This window comes from Saccostrea echinata, unplaced genomic scaffold (assembly GCF_033153115.1).
Source record: "Saccostrea echinata isolate AGI-Se365-2 ecotype Australia unplaced genomic scaffold, CSIRO_AGI_Sech_v1 ptg000001l, whole genome shotgun sequence".
Lineage (NCBI taxonomy): Eukaryota > Metazoa > Mollusca > Bivalvia > Ostreida > Ostreidae > Saccostrea > Saccostrea echinata.
This window is the reverse complement of record NW_026889750.1, coordinates 8,319,297-8,342,127: the sequence shown is the minus strand read 5'-3', so window position 1 is coordinate 8,342,127 and position 22,831 is coordinate 8,319,297. Positions and strand designations below refer to the sequence as shown.

At 33.6% G+C, this 22,831-nt stretch overlaps 3 protein-coding genes across 3 annotated transcripts; 2 read left to right on the top strand and 1 right to left on the bottom strand.

Annotated features, from left to right (window-relative positions):
- The first annotated feature begins 1,238 nt into the window (after positions 1-1,238).
- On the top strand, positions 1,239-7,920 carry LOC133184542 (protein TsetseEP-like). The gene is made up of 3 exons (XM_061319633.1): positions 1,239-1,315; positions 6,384-6,536; positions 6,645-7,920. Exons 1-3 carry the CDS (start codon positions 1,273-1,275, stop codon positions 7,499-7,501), a joined length of 1,053 nt encoding a protein of 350 aa, XP_061175617.1. The 5' UTR covers positions 1,239-1,272; the 3' UTR covers positions 7,502-7,920.
- On the bottom strand, positions 7,866-13,993 carry LOC133184534 (peroxisomal membrane protein 4-like). Its single transcript, XM_061319625.1, has 4 exons — positions 13,763-13,993; positions 11,875-11,937; positions 9,998-10,196; positions 7,866-9,480 (listed from the first exon to the last, which is right to left on the bottom strand). The coding sequence occupies exons 1-4, from the start codon at positions 13,855-13,857 to the stop codon at positions 9,232-9,234; spliced, it is 606 nt and encodes a 201-aa protein (XP_061175609.1). The 5' UTR covers positions 13,858-13,993; the 3' UTR covers positions 7,866-9,231.
- Positions 13,969-21,476, top strand: LOC133184523 (uncharacterized). The gene is made up of 6 exons (XM_061319616.1): positions 13,969-14,113; positions 14,431-14,468; positions 15,249-15,448; positions 15,701-15,791; positions 18,271-18,400; positions 21,089-21,476. The coding sequence occupies exons 1-6, from the start codon at positions 14,037-14,039 to the stop codon at positions 21,324-21,326; spliced, it is 774 nt and encodes a 257-aa protein (XP_061175600.1). The 5' UTR covers positions 13,969-14,036; the 3' UTR covers positions 21,327-21,476.
- The last annotated feature ends 1,355 nt before the right edge of the window (positions 21,477-22,831 follow it).

The following is a 22,831-nucleotide window of genomic DNA, read 5'->3' as shown; positions in this document are numbered from 1 at the left end:
TTTTAAAATTATTTTATTAAATTGCTTATATTTTGGGGTTTTTTAATCTCTCAAAACTTGCAGGAACCACTCAGAGGACTTCATAAATCAATTCAATTGAAATCGACGAACATGAATGAAGTTAGGAATTCACAAAATTAATCAACTTACCTGAAAGCTAACACTGTCCAGAACAAGCTAATTTATAGATTCCAACCAATCATCAACATTTCAAAACTAGGGAAAAATATAAGAAAAATGGCTACATTCTACAATCAGTCACGATATCGAGATTTTTGAGAGAAAACAGGGCTTATCTTGGTGGGATATGAATGAGTTGTGGGGTGTGTAGTTACAGAAAGTTAGTAATGAGCTCCCTCTGTGTCCAAAAGAACAGGGATTTCTTTCTGCGTTTGGACTTCCCCTCCTTAATTTCAACATATGGCACATGTCTATCCGATCATTTTATATTAATCCTACTCGTATCACTGAATAATTACACGTTGAATGGTTTATATCTCTCTCTTTCTCTCTCTCTCTCTCTCGATCTACAGATCAATCGAAAGTTAAACTATGTTAAACATAATATCCACGACCTTGAATTAGAAATACATGTAACATGTGTAATGTACACTGTAATATAGATGATTATTGGTTTCGATGAGCACTGCAAGTGCAACTGTAATAGATTAATATTTATACATAACGAGATGTACTTCAGTGTCTGATATGGAGGAATGCATTGTAATCTTCGGACTGCATATCTGCACAGATGCATTCATTAATATGATTCATGTTCAACTATACATGTATATGGGTGTTTCGGATATAGTATTTTTTGTAAATTCTTGTGAATGTATTTTTTTCAAATCTGATATATAAAGGAACGTTATCCTCGATGATAAAACACACATGTATTTAGAATTTCTGTTCGCTCTACGTCTGTTGGATAATTGCATGCATATATAAGTAATGTAAACAACTTTCGAGCATCGCGGGATTACTCCCATAATATAGGGTAAAGCAATATATATAGTTGCAATATACATGTAATGAAACGAATAACACGCTATTGGGCGTTTAAATATCTTTTTCATCAGAAATAATTAATTTTGGCTTATAATTGATATGTCTTTCAAAAAGGGAAATAAGTTTAAATGGACGATGATTTTTTTCTTTACTCATATACACTTGACCTGAATGCAATGCAAGCCTCGGACATACCGATGGTGCAATGATCCGTGTGTGTTTACTAACACAGTAACATATACACAAGTCACATGTAGGATAGATATGGAAGTCCTAAAGACATTAGCTGTATTTTATCACCTCAAAGGTAAGGAAAAGTATTCAGTCATGATTTTATAAGGAGGGTTTTGTTTATAGGGACAGCTGTTTGAAACATAGCGAGAGATTTATGAGTTTTACGAGTTTCCAGTTGTCAATTTCTATCTGCAAATATCACATATGTGTATATGATTTAAAACCACGAGGTGTCAAAATGATGTATTATCTACAACTGATTATGATATATTGCACATGCATCAAACAACTATACATGTACGTTTTATTTACAGAATAGAAGAGAGAAAGGTTGGGTGGGTGGGGTACCTGGAAAATGTTTTCATGGCAAATTTTTGAAATACATGTAGACAGATGATTTTTTTTCTTTGTAAAAGTATCGCACATGCAGTGCAAAATCATCCTAAGATATTCAGGATTTTTGTTTTAAAAAGGTTCTTGGCACATACTTATTTTTTTAAAGAAGAAAACACGCGTCAAAGTAGTCGAAATTTACAGCAATACACCAGAAGCAGTTTATTTTTAGAGAAGATAATTTTTATACACTCCTCGGAGCTGTCAACCTTCCATTTGGCAACTGAAGTGCTCAGCAGTTTATCGGAAAACAACGTATTTTAAACAAATTAACGTAAACCAAGGCCACATTCAGATTAAATAGATAAGTGTAACGATGCCCGCAGGACAGCCTCGACTTTAAAACTCTGCTGAGAGTCAAGAAACCACCTTTCATTGTTCAATTATACTACACGTATTCTTTTGAGTGGAGTAAAAACGGGGCGTGTATAGATTTTTTTTCTTCTTAACAAAGCGGATGCTTGACCCCCTTCTAATTATACCCCTGGCCGTCACTCCCCCCCCCCCCCCCCCGAAAAGATTTGATTCTTTATTCACTTAAAAAACATAATCTAATACATGTATGCAATTGGATTTATTTTTAAAATAGACCATGACCAAGTTTCAAGCTTAAAAAGTTCAACACCACATTGTCAAATGACCATGACCTTTGTTACATGACCTTGAGTGAAACATGCAGTCGACGTCAAGCTTGAAATTTGACTTTGAACTGTAATATATGACATTAAATCTAGATTGCGGCATCTTATATCATCAACAACATTCATGTCTTCAAAACTTAATTCATTCCAATGAAGGGTTCCAAAGTTTTAAAAATACAATTTTAATTCTGACAAGTGACCATGACCTAAGCATGATCTAAAACGAAGATTATTACATAGCTTTGAGTCATCTGCAACAACGTACTAATTTTTTTTTTGAAAATAATTCCAATCAACGGTACCAGAGTTAAACCCCAAACACAATTTCAGTATCATATTGCCCAGTGACCTTGACCTTAAAGATCCTACGTAGGTCAAGATCATAACGCACCTTTGGTAAACATCAACAGCGTACGAAAGTTTGAATGAATTCCAACCAAGGGTCAAGGGTTCCAGAATTTATAGTCTAGGTACCATTACATGTACCATATTTCATGTCCTATAGTGACCTTGAATTTTTAAATATGACCTTAAATCAGCATCATAAGACTGTTAGGTCAGGAGCAACAACACATGCGAGCTTGAATCCATTTCATACAAGAGTTCTCGAGATTTTGTGACATTCCTAGAAATACATGATTGTACACTGTAGCCGTGTTGAAACCCATACTTGACCAGCGTTTACTTATCTCCTTAAATTAATTAGTCTAAAAAGGACATTTTCCCTTTGAACACGTAACAATGTAACCTGGAAGTTTGTTTCTTTTTCGATGAATTTACTGCATTTAATCAACGGTTTAAACAGCGTGGAGAAATAATGTTCATTAAGTAGTCCAAAGTAATCCCCAAAGCTATATATTACGATATATTCGTTTTCTTGTTTTAATAATTAAAATGGATTATAGCGGGGGGAAAAGTTGAATACATTTCTTTTTTTTTGCCATAGATTCTACAGAGAATCCGTTGTTTAAATGAGACGACGCACAACAAAGTACTAGTAGCTACTGTACAGAAAAGCAGGTGGAAAAACTAACTGACTTACTGTAATCCAATATCAGATCTTATTGTCTGGGGCAATGTCCAGATGATTCGACCTACAAATCTACTCTTGTTTTCAAACACTGTTTTTAACACTGGGCATAGAGTGCATACATTCATTAAAAAAATGAAATATTGGCTATGGTAAAAGATCTCAGCGTCTTCTTGAAAGAATTTTCTTAAGACAAAAATTTCATAGTTTTAAGTTTTAACTAATTGTCGAATCAAATAACACGCTGGGTATACATAATAGTCACTCATAACATTGTTTTAATATCAAATAAATAATGAACGAACAAAGATCAATATTAATTTGATACTAATTGCCTGACAACAGTGGAAGTGACCCCTTCGTCAGATTAGGTAAAGATTCTGTAATGATGCACAATATATATACTTTCATTTACATGCAAGAAATCAAGTAGCTTACACAAAAAAAATCTTGGACTGTTCATAGTAACTGTTATATCTAATTATCATGATTATGTCAGTTTTAAATATAAGGTCATCTTCGCTAGCCAAGGGTTTTCGGTCCACTCCGCTCCCCATATGGGGAGCGGAGTGGACCGAAAACCCTTGGCTAGCGAAGATGATATAAGGTTTGATAATGTTTATCAATTTCCGTATTGACTTCCCGGGATAGATGAGTATCCTGATGAACTCTTTATTTTTAAATCGGATTACTCTTCAATATCTATAAGTCTTCTATCCTGGTTAGTACATGTACATGCATCCCTTAAGATATTTAAATACAAGCACGTAACAAACATATAAACCTTCTATTGTTAAAAATGTTCATTGAAAGAGTGCCCCCCTTTTTGTTGCACTATAGTCAAATCATCCCAAGGTAACGTTTCAATAATAGTTGTTTGTGGAAAAAATTATACCCCCCTCCAATGAGATTAGATTTTCTAGTTTTGGACAATTTATCTTTCATTCTTTTGTTTGTTTGTATGGGTTTTTTTGTTTTGGTTTATTTTTCAGTTACATGTAAGTTTTCGAATATTTTTCTCTGCACCCCCCTCCCCCCCCCCCCCCCCAAATTTCCAAACAAAAACAAAAAAACCGTACTACGCGCCTAAAATATACATTTGATAAAATATCATTTAGTACATGTATGTGGGCAGGCGTGATCATTTTGGGCGAATATATTTTTGTGAGTTTATTTGGTACATTGTATGTTGAAGACTTGTATTTCGGGCTAGTAAAGTAGAAATTAAATGTATCATTTTGTTTCAATCTCCCAAGCAGAGTTGTCGTTCGTTCCTCTCTCAGACACCTCTGCAATGGGTTTTTGAAATAAAGTAAAAAAAAAAAAAAAAAAAAAAAGAAGATATTCCAAGGATTATTCCCAATAAAACTAATAGTTCTAAATCTACTAAATAAATATCTACTTTTAAGGACTAATATTAGCGCAAGTATTTAATTATAATTTGGGCTGTATCAATATATCATCATTTATCGATACGTATCGATATTCAAGAATGTATCGTATTGAAAAAAAATAACTTTCAATATGTATCGGACAGGCTGTTTTTCTTATAATTCTGTGAAAAAGTTAGGAATTTCAATCACCAAAAGTTATATTTTCACTGTTTTGTATTAAAACTGATCAATAATGATATAATCATTAAGGAGATAGCACCTCTTAGATAAATATTACAAAATACATAGACAACTTTATTTTGACAAGTTGGTTTAACAGTCGTAAAAAATTGAATGTGAAGTGTAATTTGTAATGACAGTGAGACAAGAACTTCAAAATGGGTTATAAAACATTTAGTTTTTTTTATAAAATTAATGCATTAAATGATTTATAAGACTTTTTTGATAGACTTATTAAAGAATCCAATATATCGCATTATAAAATATCGTATCGTATCGAATGTTTTTGCTCATTATAATGCACATACTATTCTTCGTTCTCACTGTAACATACTCGAGCCAACGATGGAGACCTGTGAATGTACATTGTATGAGCCGATGGTAGAGAGTGATTTTGTTTGTCTAGTTCCTTGAATATCGTATTATCGTGTATTTTACACCTGTTTGACATACAAGAACTGCATACGTAAGAAGTTTTACAGGCCCCTAGCAAGGGTTTCAAAAGGGGGGGGGCAACTTTCCCAAAAAATCTAACAAAAATGAAATCTGACCAAAAGTGAGGGGGGTGCAACTTCCAAAAATTACCGGACAAGCAAAGCAAAAAAGCTAATTTACTGTCCAAATCCTGGAATTTGCCACTGCTCGACCTTACAACAAAAAGTGGGGGGGGGGGGACCAGCAAAAAATTTACTATAGCAAAATACTATACTCAAAAAAAAAAAAAAAAAAAAAAAAAATGGAGCCCCCCTCCCACGTGGTCTACGGGTCTGTTTAAAGATCAATATGGGTCACATTTCCATAAATCGTAACGTACATTTATTATGAAACCTTATGTTTCCTGGTCAGAAAATTGAAAAACGAACAAAAATACTGTATACAGTTATTTAAGCCTAGTGTTATTTCCGCCCTAACATACTTGCAAACAATTTTGTCCCTTTTCAAAATTGTCCAACACAGTTAATGTTGACTTCTTTGAATTCGTCGCGTTTTAAAATTCGCCCACTTAATTGCTACAAGGGCAAAAGGGGCAAGAATTTCCCTGCATACAGTAAATAAATCAAAGAGCATTCAAAGGATACATTAATTTCCCTTTTTAGAACTCGTATGATATATCTGTCAGTGATCTCATTTCACAGAAACGTGACATTTTAAAACACTTCTCTTCCTACAAAAAGAAATAACTGTTTTTTTTAGAATTTATTTTTGAAGAGAAATGCTTAAAAGGTCTCGTGTCTCTGTCACATTTGTCCAGAGGGAAATATCATTTCTCAAGATACTACAATACTTTGTGCATAGGTGACAATTTCAAAGCTCGAAATTACGGTAGCACATTGCTGCCAGTTGAATTTTTTTTTTTTTTTGCTATGTCGTCGACGATGTTGCATGAATAAGATACTAAGTTGTTACATCGGAGGGGGGATACTAAAATAAATGTTATGTGCATTTCGATTTCCTTTACTGTAGGTGCGCTAGCTCGATCTGTTCAAGCAACGGAACACACAGAAGATTTTCAAATATCCTACGCCATATTTGCCCTCATTGGCTCAGTCCTGATTGTGCTGGTAATCTTACTGTGTACTGATGTTCCTGCGGAATCCGACGTCCATCATAAGACAAGTAAAACCTTTTAAAAATTAACTCTTCTAGTACCCCCAAAATTGATTCGTAATTTGTAGATATCTATTTTTCCAAGTCAGTTCCTTACTTTCATCTTTACTGTTACAGACGACACAAATGTTGCTGAAGAGAAAGTAAAGAAGAAGAAGAAAAAGAAAATTCATAAGAAGATTCATCGAACCAAGAGCACTGGTAGCATTATATCCTCCATTATCAGCAGTTGGGCGAGTACCTCCGATTCTGAGGACGCAGGAGAAGACACAGCTGCCCCAGACGCTTTTGCAGTAGAAATAGAATCTGTAAACCTCAGCGAGAAAGATCTTGAAGTAGATAACAAAGATGCAGCTGAAAAAGTCAATCCTGAAGCAGAAACTGAAAAATTGGATGTGACAGCCGAAACAGGATCTAGAAAGTCGTCAGATTCAAAAAATTCCAAAACTGAAGAGAAATCTGAGGGATCTCACTCTTCAAATACAGAACCAATGGAAGAAGTGGATGCAGCTGAACAAGGTTCTGGAAAAGAGGAAGAAAGTGGTGAAAAGGATTCAGACACATCTTCATCCAGCAGTGATTCATCAAAACATGAAGATTCTGAACAAGATGAATCTAAAGAGGGGGAATCAGAAGAACATGAAGCAGTAAAGGAGCCTTTGCAAGATCATGAGGCAGAAGAGGAACCAAAACCTGAACCAGGAGAAGAACCAGAACCTGAGCCAGAAGAGGAACCTGAACCAGAAGAGGGGCCAGAACCTGAGCCAGAAGAGGAGCCAGAACCTAAACAAGACGAGGAGCCAGAACCTGAGCCAGAAGAGGAACCTGAACAAGAAGAGGAGCCAGAAGGGGAGCCAGAACCTGAGTCAGAAGAGGAGCCAGAACCTGAACCAGAAGAGGAACCTGAACCTGAGCCAGAAGAGGAGCCAGAACCTGAACCTGAGCCAGAAGAGGAGCCAGAAGCTGAGGATTAATAAAAACTGAAAAATAAACCATATTACATGAAAAATGGTTGAAAACTGAAAGAATATGAAGGGAGCTTAAACTGGATGGAAATGGACATGTGACATGGAACCAGATTGTTAGGAATTAAGTATTTCCTTGAAACAGTGAATTTGTGAAAGAACTATTCTGAGTTCTAGTGCACATCTGATAGCTAAATATGCATCAGATTTTGCCTTACAAGGGAAGCAAAATTGTATCGAGACATAATTTGCATACATTCCTAAAAGGGTTACACATTGAACATCAAGATGTGTTAAAAGTTTTTGTATACAAGTACATTCATTTTTACCTTTCTTACAATTTATCCTACTTTTGTAAAATTTATTAAAACAGTGAAATTCAAAGTGACTTTATTTTTAAACAATAAATTACAAACATTTAAATAGACATCCTCATAACATCAGGGGTCCTGAGTCTTCTCATTGCTGTGGGATCCCGACAAACTTCTTTTGGTTTTCTATTTATGGACTGCAGCAATGTCTTTAAGGGAAATTACAAATACTGATTGTTTTTCTTATCTCTTGACCAATCACATGAAACCTTTTGGTCAATAACATTAAACCTTTTGGTGAAACAACCTGTAACATGCACATGAAGGTTTCAACTGCTTTCTTTCTGTTTACTTTTTATGTCTACTTTTGACAAGTGCATCTCAATGAAAGAAGCCCCCCCCCCCCCCCCTTAAAAAAAGTGGGTTTCCCATGGTCACAAGTGGACTTAGGACCCATGAGTTGTGAGGATGAGAAAAAGATGATAGACAAAAATATTTTACTCATTTATTCATCAACAAAAAAAAAATTGCCCATAAAGTGTAAAATCTTCAATCATGATTACTTCTTTTCAGTGAAAAATAACTCTGAGCTCTCAAACACAGATGATATGCAAAAAGCCACAATATATGATTTTACAGAATAAATAAATGCATATAAATGGTTCAGTATGTGATTGTCTTATCATACTTTACTTATTTAATTCCACTGCAGCTAACAAATGGTGAAAGATCAATCACTAATTAATCACATTGGAATCTTCATCAACATTGCATGTAATTACAGGTTTTACATAAAATCTATCAAAGTTACATGTACATATCAAGATAAATATCCTTATACAGTTAATGAAACATTTATATATAATTATACATGTATATCAGGTACACATTTCATTAGAGATAACTGGTGACAAAGAATAGCATATAAGCATAAAGTTATGGTATAAGAAAAAAATGTGTTTGCTTTAAATTTGTATTACAGTAGTGACTACATGTATCAGTTTGCAGATCAAAGAATCTCAGCACACATTTTATACACAATAAATACGAATGACTCCTGATTTGGGAAGGAATTAATATATTAATTTGATTCAAATTTTACCGTAGTTCAATTGTCGGACATTGTAATGTTTAATTATTATGGTTAAGAAGCTCAATCATATGATTGATTCTATTCAATATATACATCAAAATTATATACTGGCAAATAATTAAGAATTATAAAAAGTGCCTTACTATTTACTAAATTCATTCACCTAATTTTTCTTTTCTTTTCTTTTTTTTCTCATTTTTTTGAAAATTTTAGAAATTCAGTTGGACAGATCAAAAGTACTGTGGTATTCAGAGTATAAAAAATAAAATCATGCATAATCACGAAAATATAATTGATTACATTCTGCATAAAGTATCTTAAACCTGAGGATCTAATTATTTGTTATATATAAGAAAGTTCTTAAAGCTATTCCATCTATTACTGTCATGATAGAGGTAAGTCATGGATGACTTCAGAGAAGGTTGAAGAGTGTCCCGTTCATATTCAAATAACCACAACACAATACCCCACACAATGGCGGCAAACCAGGGAAACACAGGTGCTTTGGGAGCAGGAATGTACCCACGCTTTACCGATAACTTGGCAAGGCCATATAGAATCCTGGACAATAGGTACAGGTTGATCTGAAGTTTAAATAGATAGTTTTATTATTATGTGCTTAATGTATTCTCTTTTACAATTACAAATTACAATGAATTCATTCTTTTCTCTATCAATAATTTAAACAAGATTGGATAAGCATATAATTATCTCCATAATTTGGAGAAATGTGAGATTTCCAATAATTGTGAGGTTTCAATTTGTACACCTACATGACTTACAAATGACCTCTATGATTAATTACTAAATCAATTATTGCTGTACTAAAGTTTATATTGACCCGTATGTGACAGAGTATATCATCAAAATCATAATTATGAGTAAAAATTTTTTATCCGATATTGCATTGATTATCTGTTGTCAAGACATGCACACTGTGTAATGATTACTAATACACGATTTTACACCTGCATTACTAATTACTGAGTAATCAAAAACAAAGGAATGTATTGAAAATGTACAGTAGGGTTGTAACAGTCAAACCTTTTGCCACATTACTGAACAGTATCTCTTCTATGCTATAAGGAGCATTGTACTTACCTGTTCATTAACTTTGTTGTATTTTCCGAATACAAAGTATCCCCCTACAAAGGCAGCAATAAAGGACTGGTATTGTTTCTCATGAGTTTCCAGCCAGGCCATTACATTGGTTAAGGTCTTATAGGCCAACACAAAACATGCCAGGTTTTTGGAATGTGTAAAGGTGGCTTCTAGTATGCCCTGAGTCATTTCTTTTAAACTGCAATTAAATTCAAATGAAATCAAAGTAAAATCTTTGTAAAATATATATTGGTTAATAAAATGCATAATAAATCAGCTATCAGCTATTTTTATTTTAGTGTTTTGCTGGCAATTATTTAAAAAAAAAAGAAGAAAATTAAGAATATTGTTGCATACAAATGAAAGGAACTGATTACATGGGTTAAAATATTATTTTATAAATATTTTATATTTAATGAAATCAAGACAATGATTGATATACATGTATTGCATAATAACTTAATAAAAAAAATCTACAATGGTAGACAGACACCTCGGCCCAACGACACCTCGGCCCATCACGTTTGACACCTTGGCCCTGACAGGTTGGCCCAAAATTATTGACACCTCAGCCCATACTGAAGACACCTCGGCCAATGGATTTTTTTTTATTTTCAGAATTATTATCTGTATTCAATTTGGTAATATAAATGTATGTGTGTATAATGATGATATGTAAACGATATAGGGAGCAGATAATTTCAGAATTTTTGAAGGAACGACAGCATAGATGTCAGCGAGTATCTATTGAGTGGGAGGTAGGAGGTCTATTTATTTATTCATTTTGTTGCTTATTACAATGCAACTTTATTCATTTCATGATGTTAAGAATTCTTTTTTTGGTTAGGATATGTTAAAAATTGCATATTATCTAACATTTATTTTCACTTAAAAATTTTCTGAGGGTCTTTAAAAAACTAACTGGTTTTCAATTTTTTTTTATATTTCATTAAACTAATCCCTATACATGCATTTATAAATTTAAAATATGATTAAAACAATTTAAAACGAATCTGTATTAGATGTTGACATATGTATTTCTATCAAAAATATCAAGCACCCAATGATGGACCTAAGTTCACTTGATTGACGGGGGTACACAGACCAGGTAAATCTAAAGGCGGTGCTTATTATCTGGAGCTTTAATCCTGCTCGTAATTAACTCCTCATTGTCACCACCCCATATGACTCTAAAGGAAGCGCCGCGTCTTCTTGTTTGTTTAACGATTAGCACTTTGTAATGGATTATCTTTTTTTAATTACCGTCAATTTACTCTCGGAAGATTATTCATTTATTTTCTTTCTCGCTTCATGGATAAATAACAATATAATCCGTCGCATAATCCTTGTATAGTCCCTATCATAATAAAATACTTCAGAATATATTGAATAAATATATTCAAAATAATACATTTTTGTTTGTGCCAAGGTGTCTTTTATGTGAGCCAAGGTGTCTCAAATATTGGGCCGACCCGTTGGGGCCGAGGTGTCAATGGGCCGAGATGTCGTTGGGCCGAGGTATCATTGGGCCGAGGTGTCTCACATTCTCTACAACTTATTAAATTGCATTACAAATACAAGCATCTCAAAGAACTTAATTGTAAGGCAAATTAGAGGACACCTTTTTACACTTCAAATTACATGTAACAAACTAACAATAATAAAAGATGTCCTTATGGCAAAAGTTAATGAGGCATACTCTTTGCTTTCAAAGCCTCAGATATAACATAGTACAGGCAATGTTCTCATTAAGTATAGTGCAAGATGTTATTAAACCAGTTTAACCCAAAGAGAAAAGTGGGTTAATTTTCACACCTGATGAGAATTTTAAAATCATATGGTGAAGTGATGTAAAATTAATTAATATAATCAATTACCTTCCTCTTCTGAAGAGGAGAGTCATCACTAGGGCGTGGGGAAATCTGATCTTGGCACCATACCTACAAAGACAAAAATGATTGGGCTATTCAATGGATTGTCAATATTTCAATCATTAATACTTATTTTGATCAAGATTCAAATTATAACAGACATCTGTTAATGGCAGAACTTAGCTTTTAAAGATGTGAATCATGCATGTATGTCCTGAAAATTTTTTTTTTTTTTTGCTTTTCTACTCAAGTTCATTTTTAACGAATACTGAAAATTTATCATTTTGCAAAGGGTACTTCTGGGATATTTACCTTTCAAACCTTTAATCTGGGGATTATCTTTGAAATAATCAAATAAGGGAATGATATTTGTTACAAACAATACTATGAATACAATATCCACATGTAATCATAAATACATATGTATAATGTGCTTTTCTGATTTTGATCAAAAGATTACTCTCCACCTTTATACATGTACACTGTAATTCCCCATTTACAATACTCTCCAAAGACAATCTAATAGACTGAATTATATTTTTATGCCCCCGGATAGAAAGATCCCGGGGTTATATTGTTTTTGTCCTGTCTGTCTGTTTGTCTGTTTGTCAGTCTGTCTGTTGTCAACTTTAACCTTGCCCACAACTTTTGATTGGTTGGAGCTATGACTTTTATATTTCACATGTGTATTCCTTGTGACAAGACCTTTCTTTGGGTACCATCATATTTGACCTTTTGACCTTGACCTTGGAGTTTGACCCACTTTTGCAAAATTTTATGAGTTAACCTTGGCCATAACTTCTGAACAGTTGGTGCTTGGGGTTTCAAACTTCACAAGTGTATTCTTTGTGACAAGGCCTTCCTTTGGATACCAACAACTTTGACCTTTTGAACTTGGAGTTTGACCTACTTTTGAAAAACTTTAACCTTGGCCATAACTTTTGAACAGTTGGTGCTTGGGGTTTCAAACTTCACATGTGTATTCCTTGTGACGTACAAGACCTTCCTCTGGATATCAACCTCTTTGACCCTTTGACCTTGACCTAGGAGTTTGACCTACTTTTTAAAAACTTTAACATTGGCCATAATTTTTGAATGGTTGGTGCTAGGGCTTTCATACTTCACATATGTAGTCCTTGTGACAAGACCTTCCTTTGGATACCAAGCACTTTGACCCTTTGACCTTGACATAGGAGTTTGACCTACTTTTGAAAAACTTTAACATTGGCCATAACTTTTGAATGGTCGGTGCTAGGGCTTTCATACTTTAAATATGTAATCCTTGTGACAAGACCTTCCTTTGGATACCAACAACTTTGACCTTGACCTTGATGTTTTACTTACTTTTAAAAAACTTTAACCTTCACCATAACTTTTGAACAGTTGCAGCTAGGGCTTTCAAATTTAATATTTTTTATCTTTTGGCCTGGATTTTGACTTGCATTTGAGAAACTTTAACCTTTGCCATAAGCTGCCATACGGGGGCATCAGTATTTCAAAAACACATCTTGTTTTACTTGAATTTAGTGTTTTGGGTGCAAAGACACTGAGGGAGGGACAAATGTGAGAACCAGACAGGTTTGTTTGCCAGTGACTAGTTAGCTTAATTGAAAAGGCACTTGTCTTGAGTTCAGAAGACCAGGTTCTAATCCTAGTCTGGTAACTCTGGTCTGTCACATTTTCTCCCTTCCTGTTACACTTGATGCCCTTCAATGTAATGGTTTGGGCCGTGGATATCAGCCTGGGTAGCTCAGTTGGTAGCTGCACCTGACTAGTGATGCAGGGGTCCTGGATTTGATTCCCAGTCCTGCTACATTTTACTTGGATACTAATTCTAAAATTAACACTAACACTGCTGTTACTAACATTATGATTTGTGTTGTTTTTTACTTACACTGCCCCATTTCTGAAACCTTTGATGATTGACAAAATAGTGTGATACTGTCCAGAGGCCAGAAGATAATTCACTTGCTGGGTTATGGATGCCATTTTCCTAGCAGATCAAGGCAATCTGAACGTAGTTTATTTTAAAATCGACTCTTGTCGGTTCATGGCTTGCTCCTACTTAAGCGTGTTGATAGTTTGGACTTGAGTGGAACTCTTCTGTGAAAGAGGTGAAAACAATAGAGACTTACTTTCATTTTCAAAGGGAACGTGGAAAATCAGAGATGAGCAAACGTAAACATCTTCTTTCTTTGGCGTTAGCCTTGCCCAAGGAGGCTGATATGACAGCTAAATATTTAAGGTATATAGAATTTAAGATTATTGTTATATAAACTGTTGCAAGTGACATGTGTTTCCCGGATTAATTTAATCGAGTCACAGAGAAAATTTAACTTTACTTTAACATGTTTGATAATATTTATAACACACCAATATTATATCATTCTCATATTATTGTGCTATTTTTATTATAGAAATTAACTTACACACATTGTTATCTTCATTTTAGTTTCAAAGATAAATTATCAGATAAATATTACATGACAGGGTACGCATGAAAAAAAAACATGTTTTCTTCTGTGTGAACTGAATACTCTTTGACGGTTGTGTTCATTTCAGATTCAAAGCCATAGAACTAACAAAGAATGACAACAAAGGTATATTTAACAAACCATGCATGTGTTTCTTATATTATATAGATTTTAAGCTGATAAAGTGATTTGACTTTTATTCTGTTTGTTTACGTCATCCTGATTCTACTATATACTTCAAGCAAATGTTCCGTCATCAGTTTCTTTTGATACATGTATAAAAGCTGGTATTTATTTGGTGATATTATCTTAAATGCTAAATAATTTGTATCTTTTTGATATTTTATTCAAAATTGATGTCTTATTTCAACTTTATTACTTTTTGTTAAAGTTAGAAGGAAGCAATACTGTACTGAAAGCATACACATGTACATAACACATGTATCCACTACCCACAAAAACAGACTTATTAAAGGAGACAAAAATATAAATTTGTATTAAATATTTTCTTTGGGATGGAACCAATTTCACTTCAGAAAGTCTGAAACATTCTATAAAGCTTAGGTGACTGAAGTTTCAGTTCTGATTTGTCATGGGCAACAGGTACACTGCCTATAATATATGAACTCCTGCTCTTAGTGATAGGTTCATAACATTATAATAATCTATAAATAATTTTCATAAAGACAATAAACCCTGACTCTTTGGCTTTAAGATATTTTGTAAACTGGCTTCATGTGTACTTGTTTTAGCAGAATTTACACTTCTGCACCATTGGCACATTCCTTTGTGTGCTAGATCGTGATTGCACAAAATTGTCCCTGGAGTATATATGTTTAAGATTATTTTTAAATAGGATAAAATATGCCACATGCAGTATAATTCTAGTTATGTTTATCATTACAGAGCCAGACATTTTTTCTACCCACTGCATTTGTTGTGGCAGTGTGTTCACTCCCGACAGCTGTAGAACAAGACTCAGACCTAAGCTTACATTGAATAAAAACTTGAAGAGGCTATTGGAGAGGAATAAAACAAATCCAGAGTCCTTAGGCAAATATCAGCAGAATTTGATTAAAAGATATCTCAATGGTAAAAATGTGGTGGTAAGTACATCATATACTTTACTGTAGTACATGTTCCATGTTGAAGATTTTATTAATAGCATTAAATTATTGTCTCAACTCCATATGTGATAAATTCTTATGAAAATGACAAGCAGTATTTTAAATATCCTGCACTGTGTTATCAAATAAAATTTTATTAGACTACCTTATTCCTCCTTATATAAAAACATTTATAACTTAATACAGCTGAATAATCACTTTGTGTTTCATTCATCCTTTCTTTTTCATTAGATTAAAACATGTTTGCAATGCAGCAAAACAAGCAAATTTCCTGCCCAGACTAGAGCATGGCAGATGAAACGAACCAGATCATTAAAACCAGGTGAACAACACAAAAAGTACCCCCAAAAATTGGATACTTAGAGCATAGAATAAAAAAAATAAACATAACTTTTCTTTATCAAAATCAGTATTAAACTCTTAGAGAAGTTTTTAACTCATACAGCTAATAGATACATGTACTCTGTTTTATTTATGTTCACAAAATGAGCAAATTCATCAAATTTGCATTTGATAAACTTATTTATCTCATCGTGTGGTGGATACTACCCATAAGATAAACCTATGCTTTATCCACGGATATATGTGCTTTATCAATAGCACTTCCGGTTTCAACATAATCCCTCGGCCTTGCTTCAGAATGTAAATTTATTGAAACTTCTTATTGTGAAAGTTCTGTGTTATCAAATGAATGCTAATAAGCAAAAATTTCGTTAAAAACAAGAAAAAAACTCATCACACTTAAGTGAAATATCAAAATTTATCAATGTACTGGCTACAACGATGGATGATGCCCCCCCCCCCCCCCCCTCCCCGAGGAAACATTAGATCTAGCAGTTAAGTTGTATTTGGAATATTCTTTGACCATACAGGAAAGTCTAGCTACTTTCAACAATGCTTTCTTACATTATACTAGCCTAACTCTAAAAACTATATAACTCACCATGGATCTACAAATAGCCTAGCACTGCCGTACACTGAATGATTTCAGTGGGCGAATCATGATGATTTCTTGGTCTTTATGCACAAGACTGTTGAATTTCCAGTCAAAAATTTGTATTAAATATATCTCCCACAGATTATCAGATGTTTTTAAAAGATTCCAAGATTTCATATTCTGTACAGTCATGATCTACAATCTGTCAAATAACTTTCTTTCAGTATGTCAACGTCAACAGTACAACGTCATAAATTTACGCGTCATCGATTTGGTTGAAATCATTCATACTTTCACAGGGATTATCTCAAAGTTTGTTAAAACCGAAAATTGTTTGAGATAAATAGAACATCTATAGTTGTGCGTTTTGATATTTGCTTTATCCAACTCATTGAAATGGTGTTACAGTATATATTCGCTCAGCAAGCCTAGTGAATATACACCATTCAGCTTGTTGGATAAAGCAAATATCAAAACACACAATATAGATTTTCTCTGTTTGTCTTTTACAGTGTTTAAACTATAGTGAATTATTTACTACAGGTAGCTATAGTTTTCACCTGAAAAACTATATTTACCAGTGTTAATGATGGTTTATAAATGCTTATTTCAAGTTTATCAGTCTGTGAATATATGTTAATGGGGTAGTGTAAGATACACAGCATTTGACTAGTTTGGGCTAGCACATTGTACGTAGGTTAACCCTTTAGCTCAATCAGTAGAGCACTGGACTGGCATGGCAGAGATCACAGGTTCAAATCTATTAAGCAGTACATACATGTTTCTGTTACATGTGGCACCCATGTTGGAGCCCCAGGTATTTCCTGGCATATGAAAGACTTTGCACTCCAAAAGAAATATGAGGACGTCGACATCTCTATTATTTTCACTTAAACACACTTTTATTGGGTGCAAATTTTTAATACACTTCAACATTTAGACTTCTACTTTACTACACATTTAAAAGAGACTGCTATAAATTCTAAGGTCACTTACTCAAAGGTCAAGGTTATTGATATAACCGCAGGACCTTATGTGCCTATCATTTTGGAGTTTGGAAACTACAGTCAGCTAGAGCTCTTAAATGTGACATATGGATTTCAAGAGATGTTTAACTAAATAATTCATCTACAAAATATTGAATTTTCTGTATATACATTTTCTTTGTTTTTCCCTTTGCCTCTGTCTTTTGTAAACACAGTGTCATAGGCTTTGACATCATAGTTGATGGGTTGAAATGTCATAGCTCAACAAATTGTGATTGAAAACATTGAAAACATAGATTTCAACAACATATTGGAGCAACTTTGGCAGTTTTTGTCTCCCGCCATGTAAGAATGGTTTATTTATTCTCTTTATCTTAAAACAGGCCAGGGAGTATTTTTACAAGACTCGAGACTCCTGAAGGGAAGGAAAATTGAGAGTTTTGTTGCACTTCTGTTATTCTTTCACACTGTGACAAAATATCACTTTGATAATCTTTCACACTGTGACAAAATATCACTTGATATTTCACACTGTGACAAAATATCACTTTTATTCAATAAATGAATTACAGTATATCACTGTCGAAAATATAATAAACATGTGCAGTTGAACTCTGTTATCTCGAACACTGATATCTCTAATGCCATGGATATGTTGAAGTAAATTGGAATTCGCAACCACTTATTCTTTAAGTATTTACATGTAACCCTTGATATCTCGAATTCTCAGATAGTTTGAAGTTTTTTCTCGGTTCCATCCAGGTCGAGATAACGAGGAGTATATAAATATATCTGTGTACTTGTCCACAAGGTTGAACATATATATATATAGTTACATGTATTTCTCAATAAAAACATTTATCTCTTTACTTGTTCAGCACCTGCAGTCAGAGAGACTGAACCAACAGAAATTGAAGATAAAATGTTAACAAGGAAACAGAGGAAAAGGTTAAAAAAGAAACAGCTGAAAACTTTGATTGCAGGAGACAAAGACAATGTTGAATTAAGGTAAATATCATTGATTTCAATCATCATTTAAATAAGCAAAGATTTTTCTAATATACAACTCTTTTTACAGGAAATGTTGAATTAAAAAATTCACTCATAGTTTTTCTCTGTCCATGCATTGTCTACAACCACTACTTTTGCTGATTTGATAAATTTTATTTATTTAATGCTAAGTTTAGCACACTTTGATGTTTTTATCTTGCTCTCTGCAAAATGCAATTATTTACAAAACTCTCCTTAAAAGTTGAATAATTACTTATGAAATAAATTGATATTGCAATCATGATAAACTGGTTATGAAAACCAAAACAAAAATAAATAAATAAACAAAAGATAAAAATTAAACAAAGGGACTTGTATTCATCAACCTGATATAAGCATTACAATTGTAATAATATTAGAATTTAATAATCTTTTTTGAAATGCGTAGTTGCATCTACACATGTATTCAATGAGGTGTACCGAGTACATGTACATACAAATTGCGACACTGCATTATTCAGTTTTAAGGAGAGATTCTTGGCAGGTTTTTGACTATAATTTAAAAATATTGAAGTATATTGCATAAATTTTCTTTATATTGAGTTGTAATGAATTAATTAGAAGGTATATTTTCCTCTTACAACTGAACAAATTGACAAAGAAATGGTACACTGAGTTTAAAATCTAACAGGGACTATATTTTTGGCAGAAGAGTAGAAAAATATCACAACTTTTGTTTTTGCAAATTATCTATAATGAATTAAGTTAAAAGTTTAAAACAATCAAAATCCTAACAGATTTTCTGAACTGAATGAAATTTACATTTAGGGACTAATATGTTAAATAAATAAGGTTTTCCAAACAAACTACAGTCTTTTTAACCTTTGTAAGTTTTCAATCAATGATTAATTTTGAGTGAAAACTTTTAACTACTTTTTTTTCTCTTATTAAATGGTCATTTTTTTTATGTTTGTTTTATTTTTTATTGATATATGAAGTCTTCACCAAAGGTAAAATAAGAAAAATTTGAAAATTTGAATACTGTAAGATCACATATTTTCTGGGGTCAAATTTTAGTGGTTTGAGGAAAAAATATGGGTTCATGGGGATTTAATTTCGTGGATGAAAAAATGTTGAGTAGTTATGTATATAATATGACATTTTATATTTTGCGGTGGACATAAATTTGTGGGTCTCTCCATACCTCGAAAACAATGAAAATTAAACCCCCACAAAAATTAGTGATTTCACAGTATAAGATAATGTTTTTAAATAGAAGGCATAATATAATTGGCAATGGTAGTTCTTAATCTTCAGTGTCTAAAATAAGACAGTCAGTGATACCATCATTAGTGATATTGTCTTCTTGATCGTATGAAAATTTCATGATTTTCAGCTCACCTCAACAAAGTTGGGGTGAGCTTTTGTGATACCCTCGGCGTCGGCATCAGCATCCCAGGTTAAAGTTTTTGATGCAGTTTTCTTTTTAAATACTATGCCCTACATTATTCAGAGAAGCATGGAAGATGCTTCTAATGTGTTTCATTGTACCAGTCAAGGTTTCAGATGCTGCAATTTCAGCTTAGCAATGACCAGATTAATGTTTTTGGAGCAGGTTAAAGTTTTTGGTGCAGGTTAAAGTTTTTGGTACAGGTCTCATTTCCAAGTAACTATAAGTCCTATATTGACCAAACTTGCATGGATGATACATCCAAGGATGCACACTGTCATGCTTACTTTTGATGCTGGATTTGACCTACATTTTTCAGATGAGTGAACAGAGGCCTGTTCAACAGCGCTCACGAACATTTCTGTTGGAGGTATGAGGAATTTTTGAGAGCGCTCCCGAATGTTCGCTCTGTTGAATAGGCCTCTGGTTAAAGTTTTTGGAGCAGGTTCATTCTAAGGTAACTATAGGCCCTATGTTAACCAAACTTGCATGGATAATACATCTAAGGATGCACACTACCAGGCTTGCTTCGGATTCTGGATCTGATCTATATCTTTTGGATGAGTGAACAGGTTAAAGTTTTTGGAGCAGGTTCATTCTAAAGTAACTTTAAGCCATATGTTAACCAAACTTGCATGGATGATACATCTAAGGATTCACACTACCAGGCTTGGTTCGAATGCTCGATAACATTTTCCAGATATGGACCAGGTTAATGTTTAAGGTGCAGGTCTATTACAAAGAAACTTTAAGGCCTATCTGAACCAAACTTGGATGATGCACCAAGGAATGAATACTCTCTAACTTGCTTCTGATGCTGGATTTGAATTACATTTTCTGGATAAGAGACTAGTTTGAAGTTTTTGGATATGATTATTCCCAAGTAACTGCAAGTCCTATCAGATCAAAATTGCATAAATATTGCATCTTGGGATGTGCACTACTAGATTATTAGTTTAATGTGGGACTTTGCCTTACTTAAAGAAAACATTTGTTGAGGTGAGCTCTGTAATCTCTGACTACCTATATTTTTTACATAAGTACAATAAATGTGAGAGGAAAACATCCTTTTCAATAATGCAAACATGTATGTTATTGTAGCTTATTTCCAAAAATATAATATAATGCTTATTAAATTAATTAAAGTATATAGTGAAACATAATGTAAAAAAACTTCAAGCTACAAATATTATATATCCACAGACATGAAACATGGAAAACTACGCGTTTCATTGATATTATTTTATTTTTCACAGTCAAACTCAAGCAAAGGAGGCTGACTCTGGGGTCAAAAATAAACCTGAGACTGCAGTTCATAAAATACAAAATAAAAACTCTTTTGTTACAAAAGCCAAGGTGAAATCACAATATTCTGGAAAACTAGGTCAGAGACTTAAGGGTAAAAATCGCCACCAACAGTTGAGCAAGATGCTTGCCAAGGAGAAAACAAACAATAAACCAGAGTCTTTGTCCATGTTCTTATCAAGTTTATGAAAAATGTTATTTATTATCTCCACCAACAGTTGAGCAAGATGCTTGCCAAGGAGAAAACAAACAATAAACCAGAGTCTTTGTCCATGTTCTTATCAAGTTTATGAAAAATGTTATTTATTGTCTTCTTTGTTTATTAAACATTTAAGGGAAGTGTTTTCTTTGTGCAATTCTCAGTATTCCAAAGTGAAAGTAGAGACATTGTTTTCATGATTGATTGTGCGTTGTTAAACCTCCTGTAACAGGGAATAAGAAAATTTTAGGACTTGACTTGGAATCAAGCTGAGGACCTCTGTATTACTACTTAAGGTGCTCTAATCACTGACCTTTTTAGGCCAATAACCACAGTCCATATAGACCAAATCACTACATTCCTCCTTCCTGAAATTATCTTCACTCTCAAAGACTCAAAACTGAGGTTCTTTTGCCCCCTGGCAAGACTTTCAACTGCAAATCCATTGATGATCAATGGCACCAATGTTACAGGAAAAGAGACAATCTATAGCTGGACTTGGAATCAGACCCATGACCCCTGTATTACTAGTCAGGTGCATTAACCCATATAGAGCCACCCAGGGTGACACCCTCTGTCCACACAACCTAAACCACTACATTTGCAAACTCTAGCTACACAACACAAAATATAACAGTTTATGGATAGACCAAGATTTGACCAGGCTGTTTAACCAGTGAGCTGTTCTCTTCAATAGACCTTCAACTCTCACTTCTTATGCCAGCCACTTGGAAAGGGAACCTTCACTATCTACGTCTTGGAGAAGTGAACCCCAAGCAAGCACCCAACCACTTTATTTATTCATGTTTTGATGAAAACATTTTCTACATCCTTTGTCACAGTGACTATAGTCAGTATAGTGTAGGCAAGTTTTTGAAAAGATGTATAACATTGTCATATGTTGTTTGGGTAACAATTAAGTCCCACTAACTTTTGTATCTTTTGGTGTTTACTGTATACATGTAATCTAGGAAAGTATATGGTATTGTCTCTTTTGTATATTTAAAGTATAGTATATAAATATAGAGACTTGAATTTCTGAGCTTGACTTTGGATAAAGTGAATCCATATTTGAAGGAAATATGGATATAATGAACAGTAATCAAGCTCAAAAGTCTATTGAAACAATACAAATTGGGAGCAGAGCAAACACAGACCTTTAAAAACATCAGAGGTGGGATCAGATGCCATGGGAAAGTAAGCATCCCTTGTTGACTGGTCACACTTGCCGTGTGCTGATTGTCGTGATCAGACAAATGGAAAAATCTATAGACAATTCAGTTTTTAAATAATGGCTTGACAATTAGCATGAAAATCATCAGTCAGCATTTGACTGAATGATAGATTGTATTTGCTGACAAGGTCACTGTATCAACCATAGAACTTGCAAAAAGAGTGTTGATATCCTTGTTTCATCAACTTGTTTGTCAATATCTCTTTCCAATAGTTTGGCACTTGTGTATGGAATATGAAGTCAGTAGATTGAAATGTACCT

Bases quoted from the DNA above. Each gene is read 5' to 3' on its own strand.
- LOC133184542 (XM_061319633.1), top strand. From the start codon at position 1,273: ATGGAAGTCCTAAAGACATTAGCTGTATTTTATCACCTCAAAG. The intron at 1,316-6,383 runs GTAAGGAAAAGT...CCTTTACTGTAG, and splicing joins TGTATTTTATCACCTCAAAG to GTGCGCTAGCTCGATCTGTT. The intron at 6,537-6,644 runs GTAAAACCTTTT...TTACTGTTACAG, and splicing joins CGACGTCCATCATAAGACAA to ACGACACAAATGTTGCTGAA.
- LOC133184534 (XM_061319625.1), bottom strand. From the start codon at position 13,857: ATGGCATCCATAACCCAGCAAGTGAATTATCTTCTGGCCTCTGGACAG. The intron at 10,197-11,874 runs GTAATTGATTAT...ATTTAATTGCAG, and splicing joins CTCCTCTTCAGAAGAGGAAG to TTTAAAAGAAATGACTCAGG. The intron at 9,481-9,997 runs GTAAGTACAATG...TTTAAACTTCAG, and splicing joins ACAACAAAGTTAATGAACAG to ATCAACCTGTACCTATTGTC.
- LOC133184523 (XM_061319616.1), top strand. From the start codon at position 14,037: ATGAGCAAACGTAAACATCTTCTTTCTTTGGCGTTAGCCTTGCCCAAG. The intron at 14,114-14,430 runs GTATATAGAATT...TGTTCATTTCAG, and splicing joins ATGACAGCTAAATATTTAAG to ATTCAAAGCCATAGAACTAA. The intron at 14,469-15,248 runs GTATATTTAACA...TTATCATTACAG, and splicing joins AACAAAGAATGACAACAAAG to AGCCAGACATTTTTTCTACC.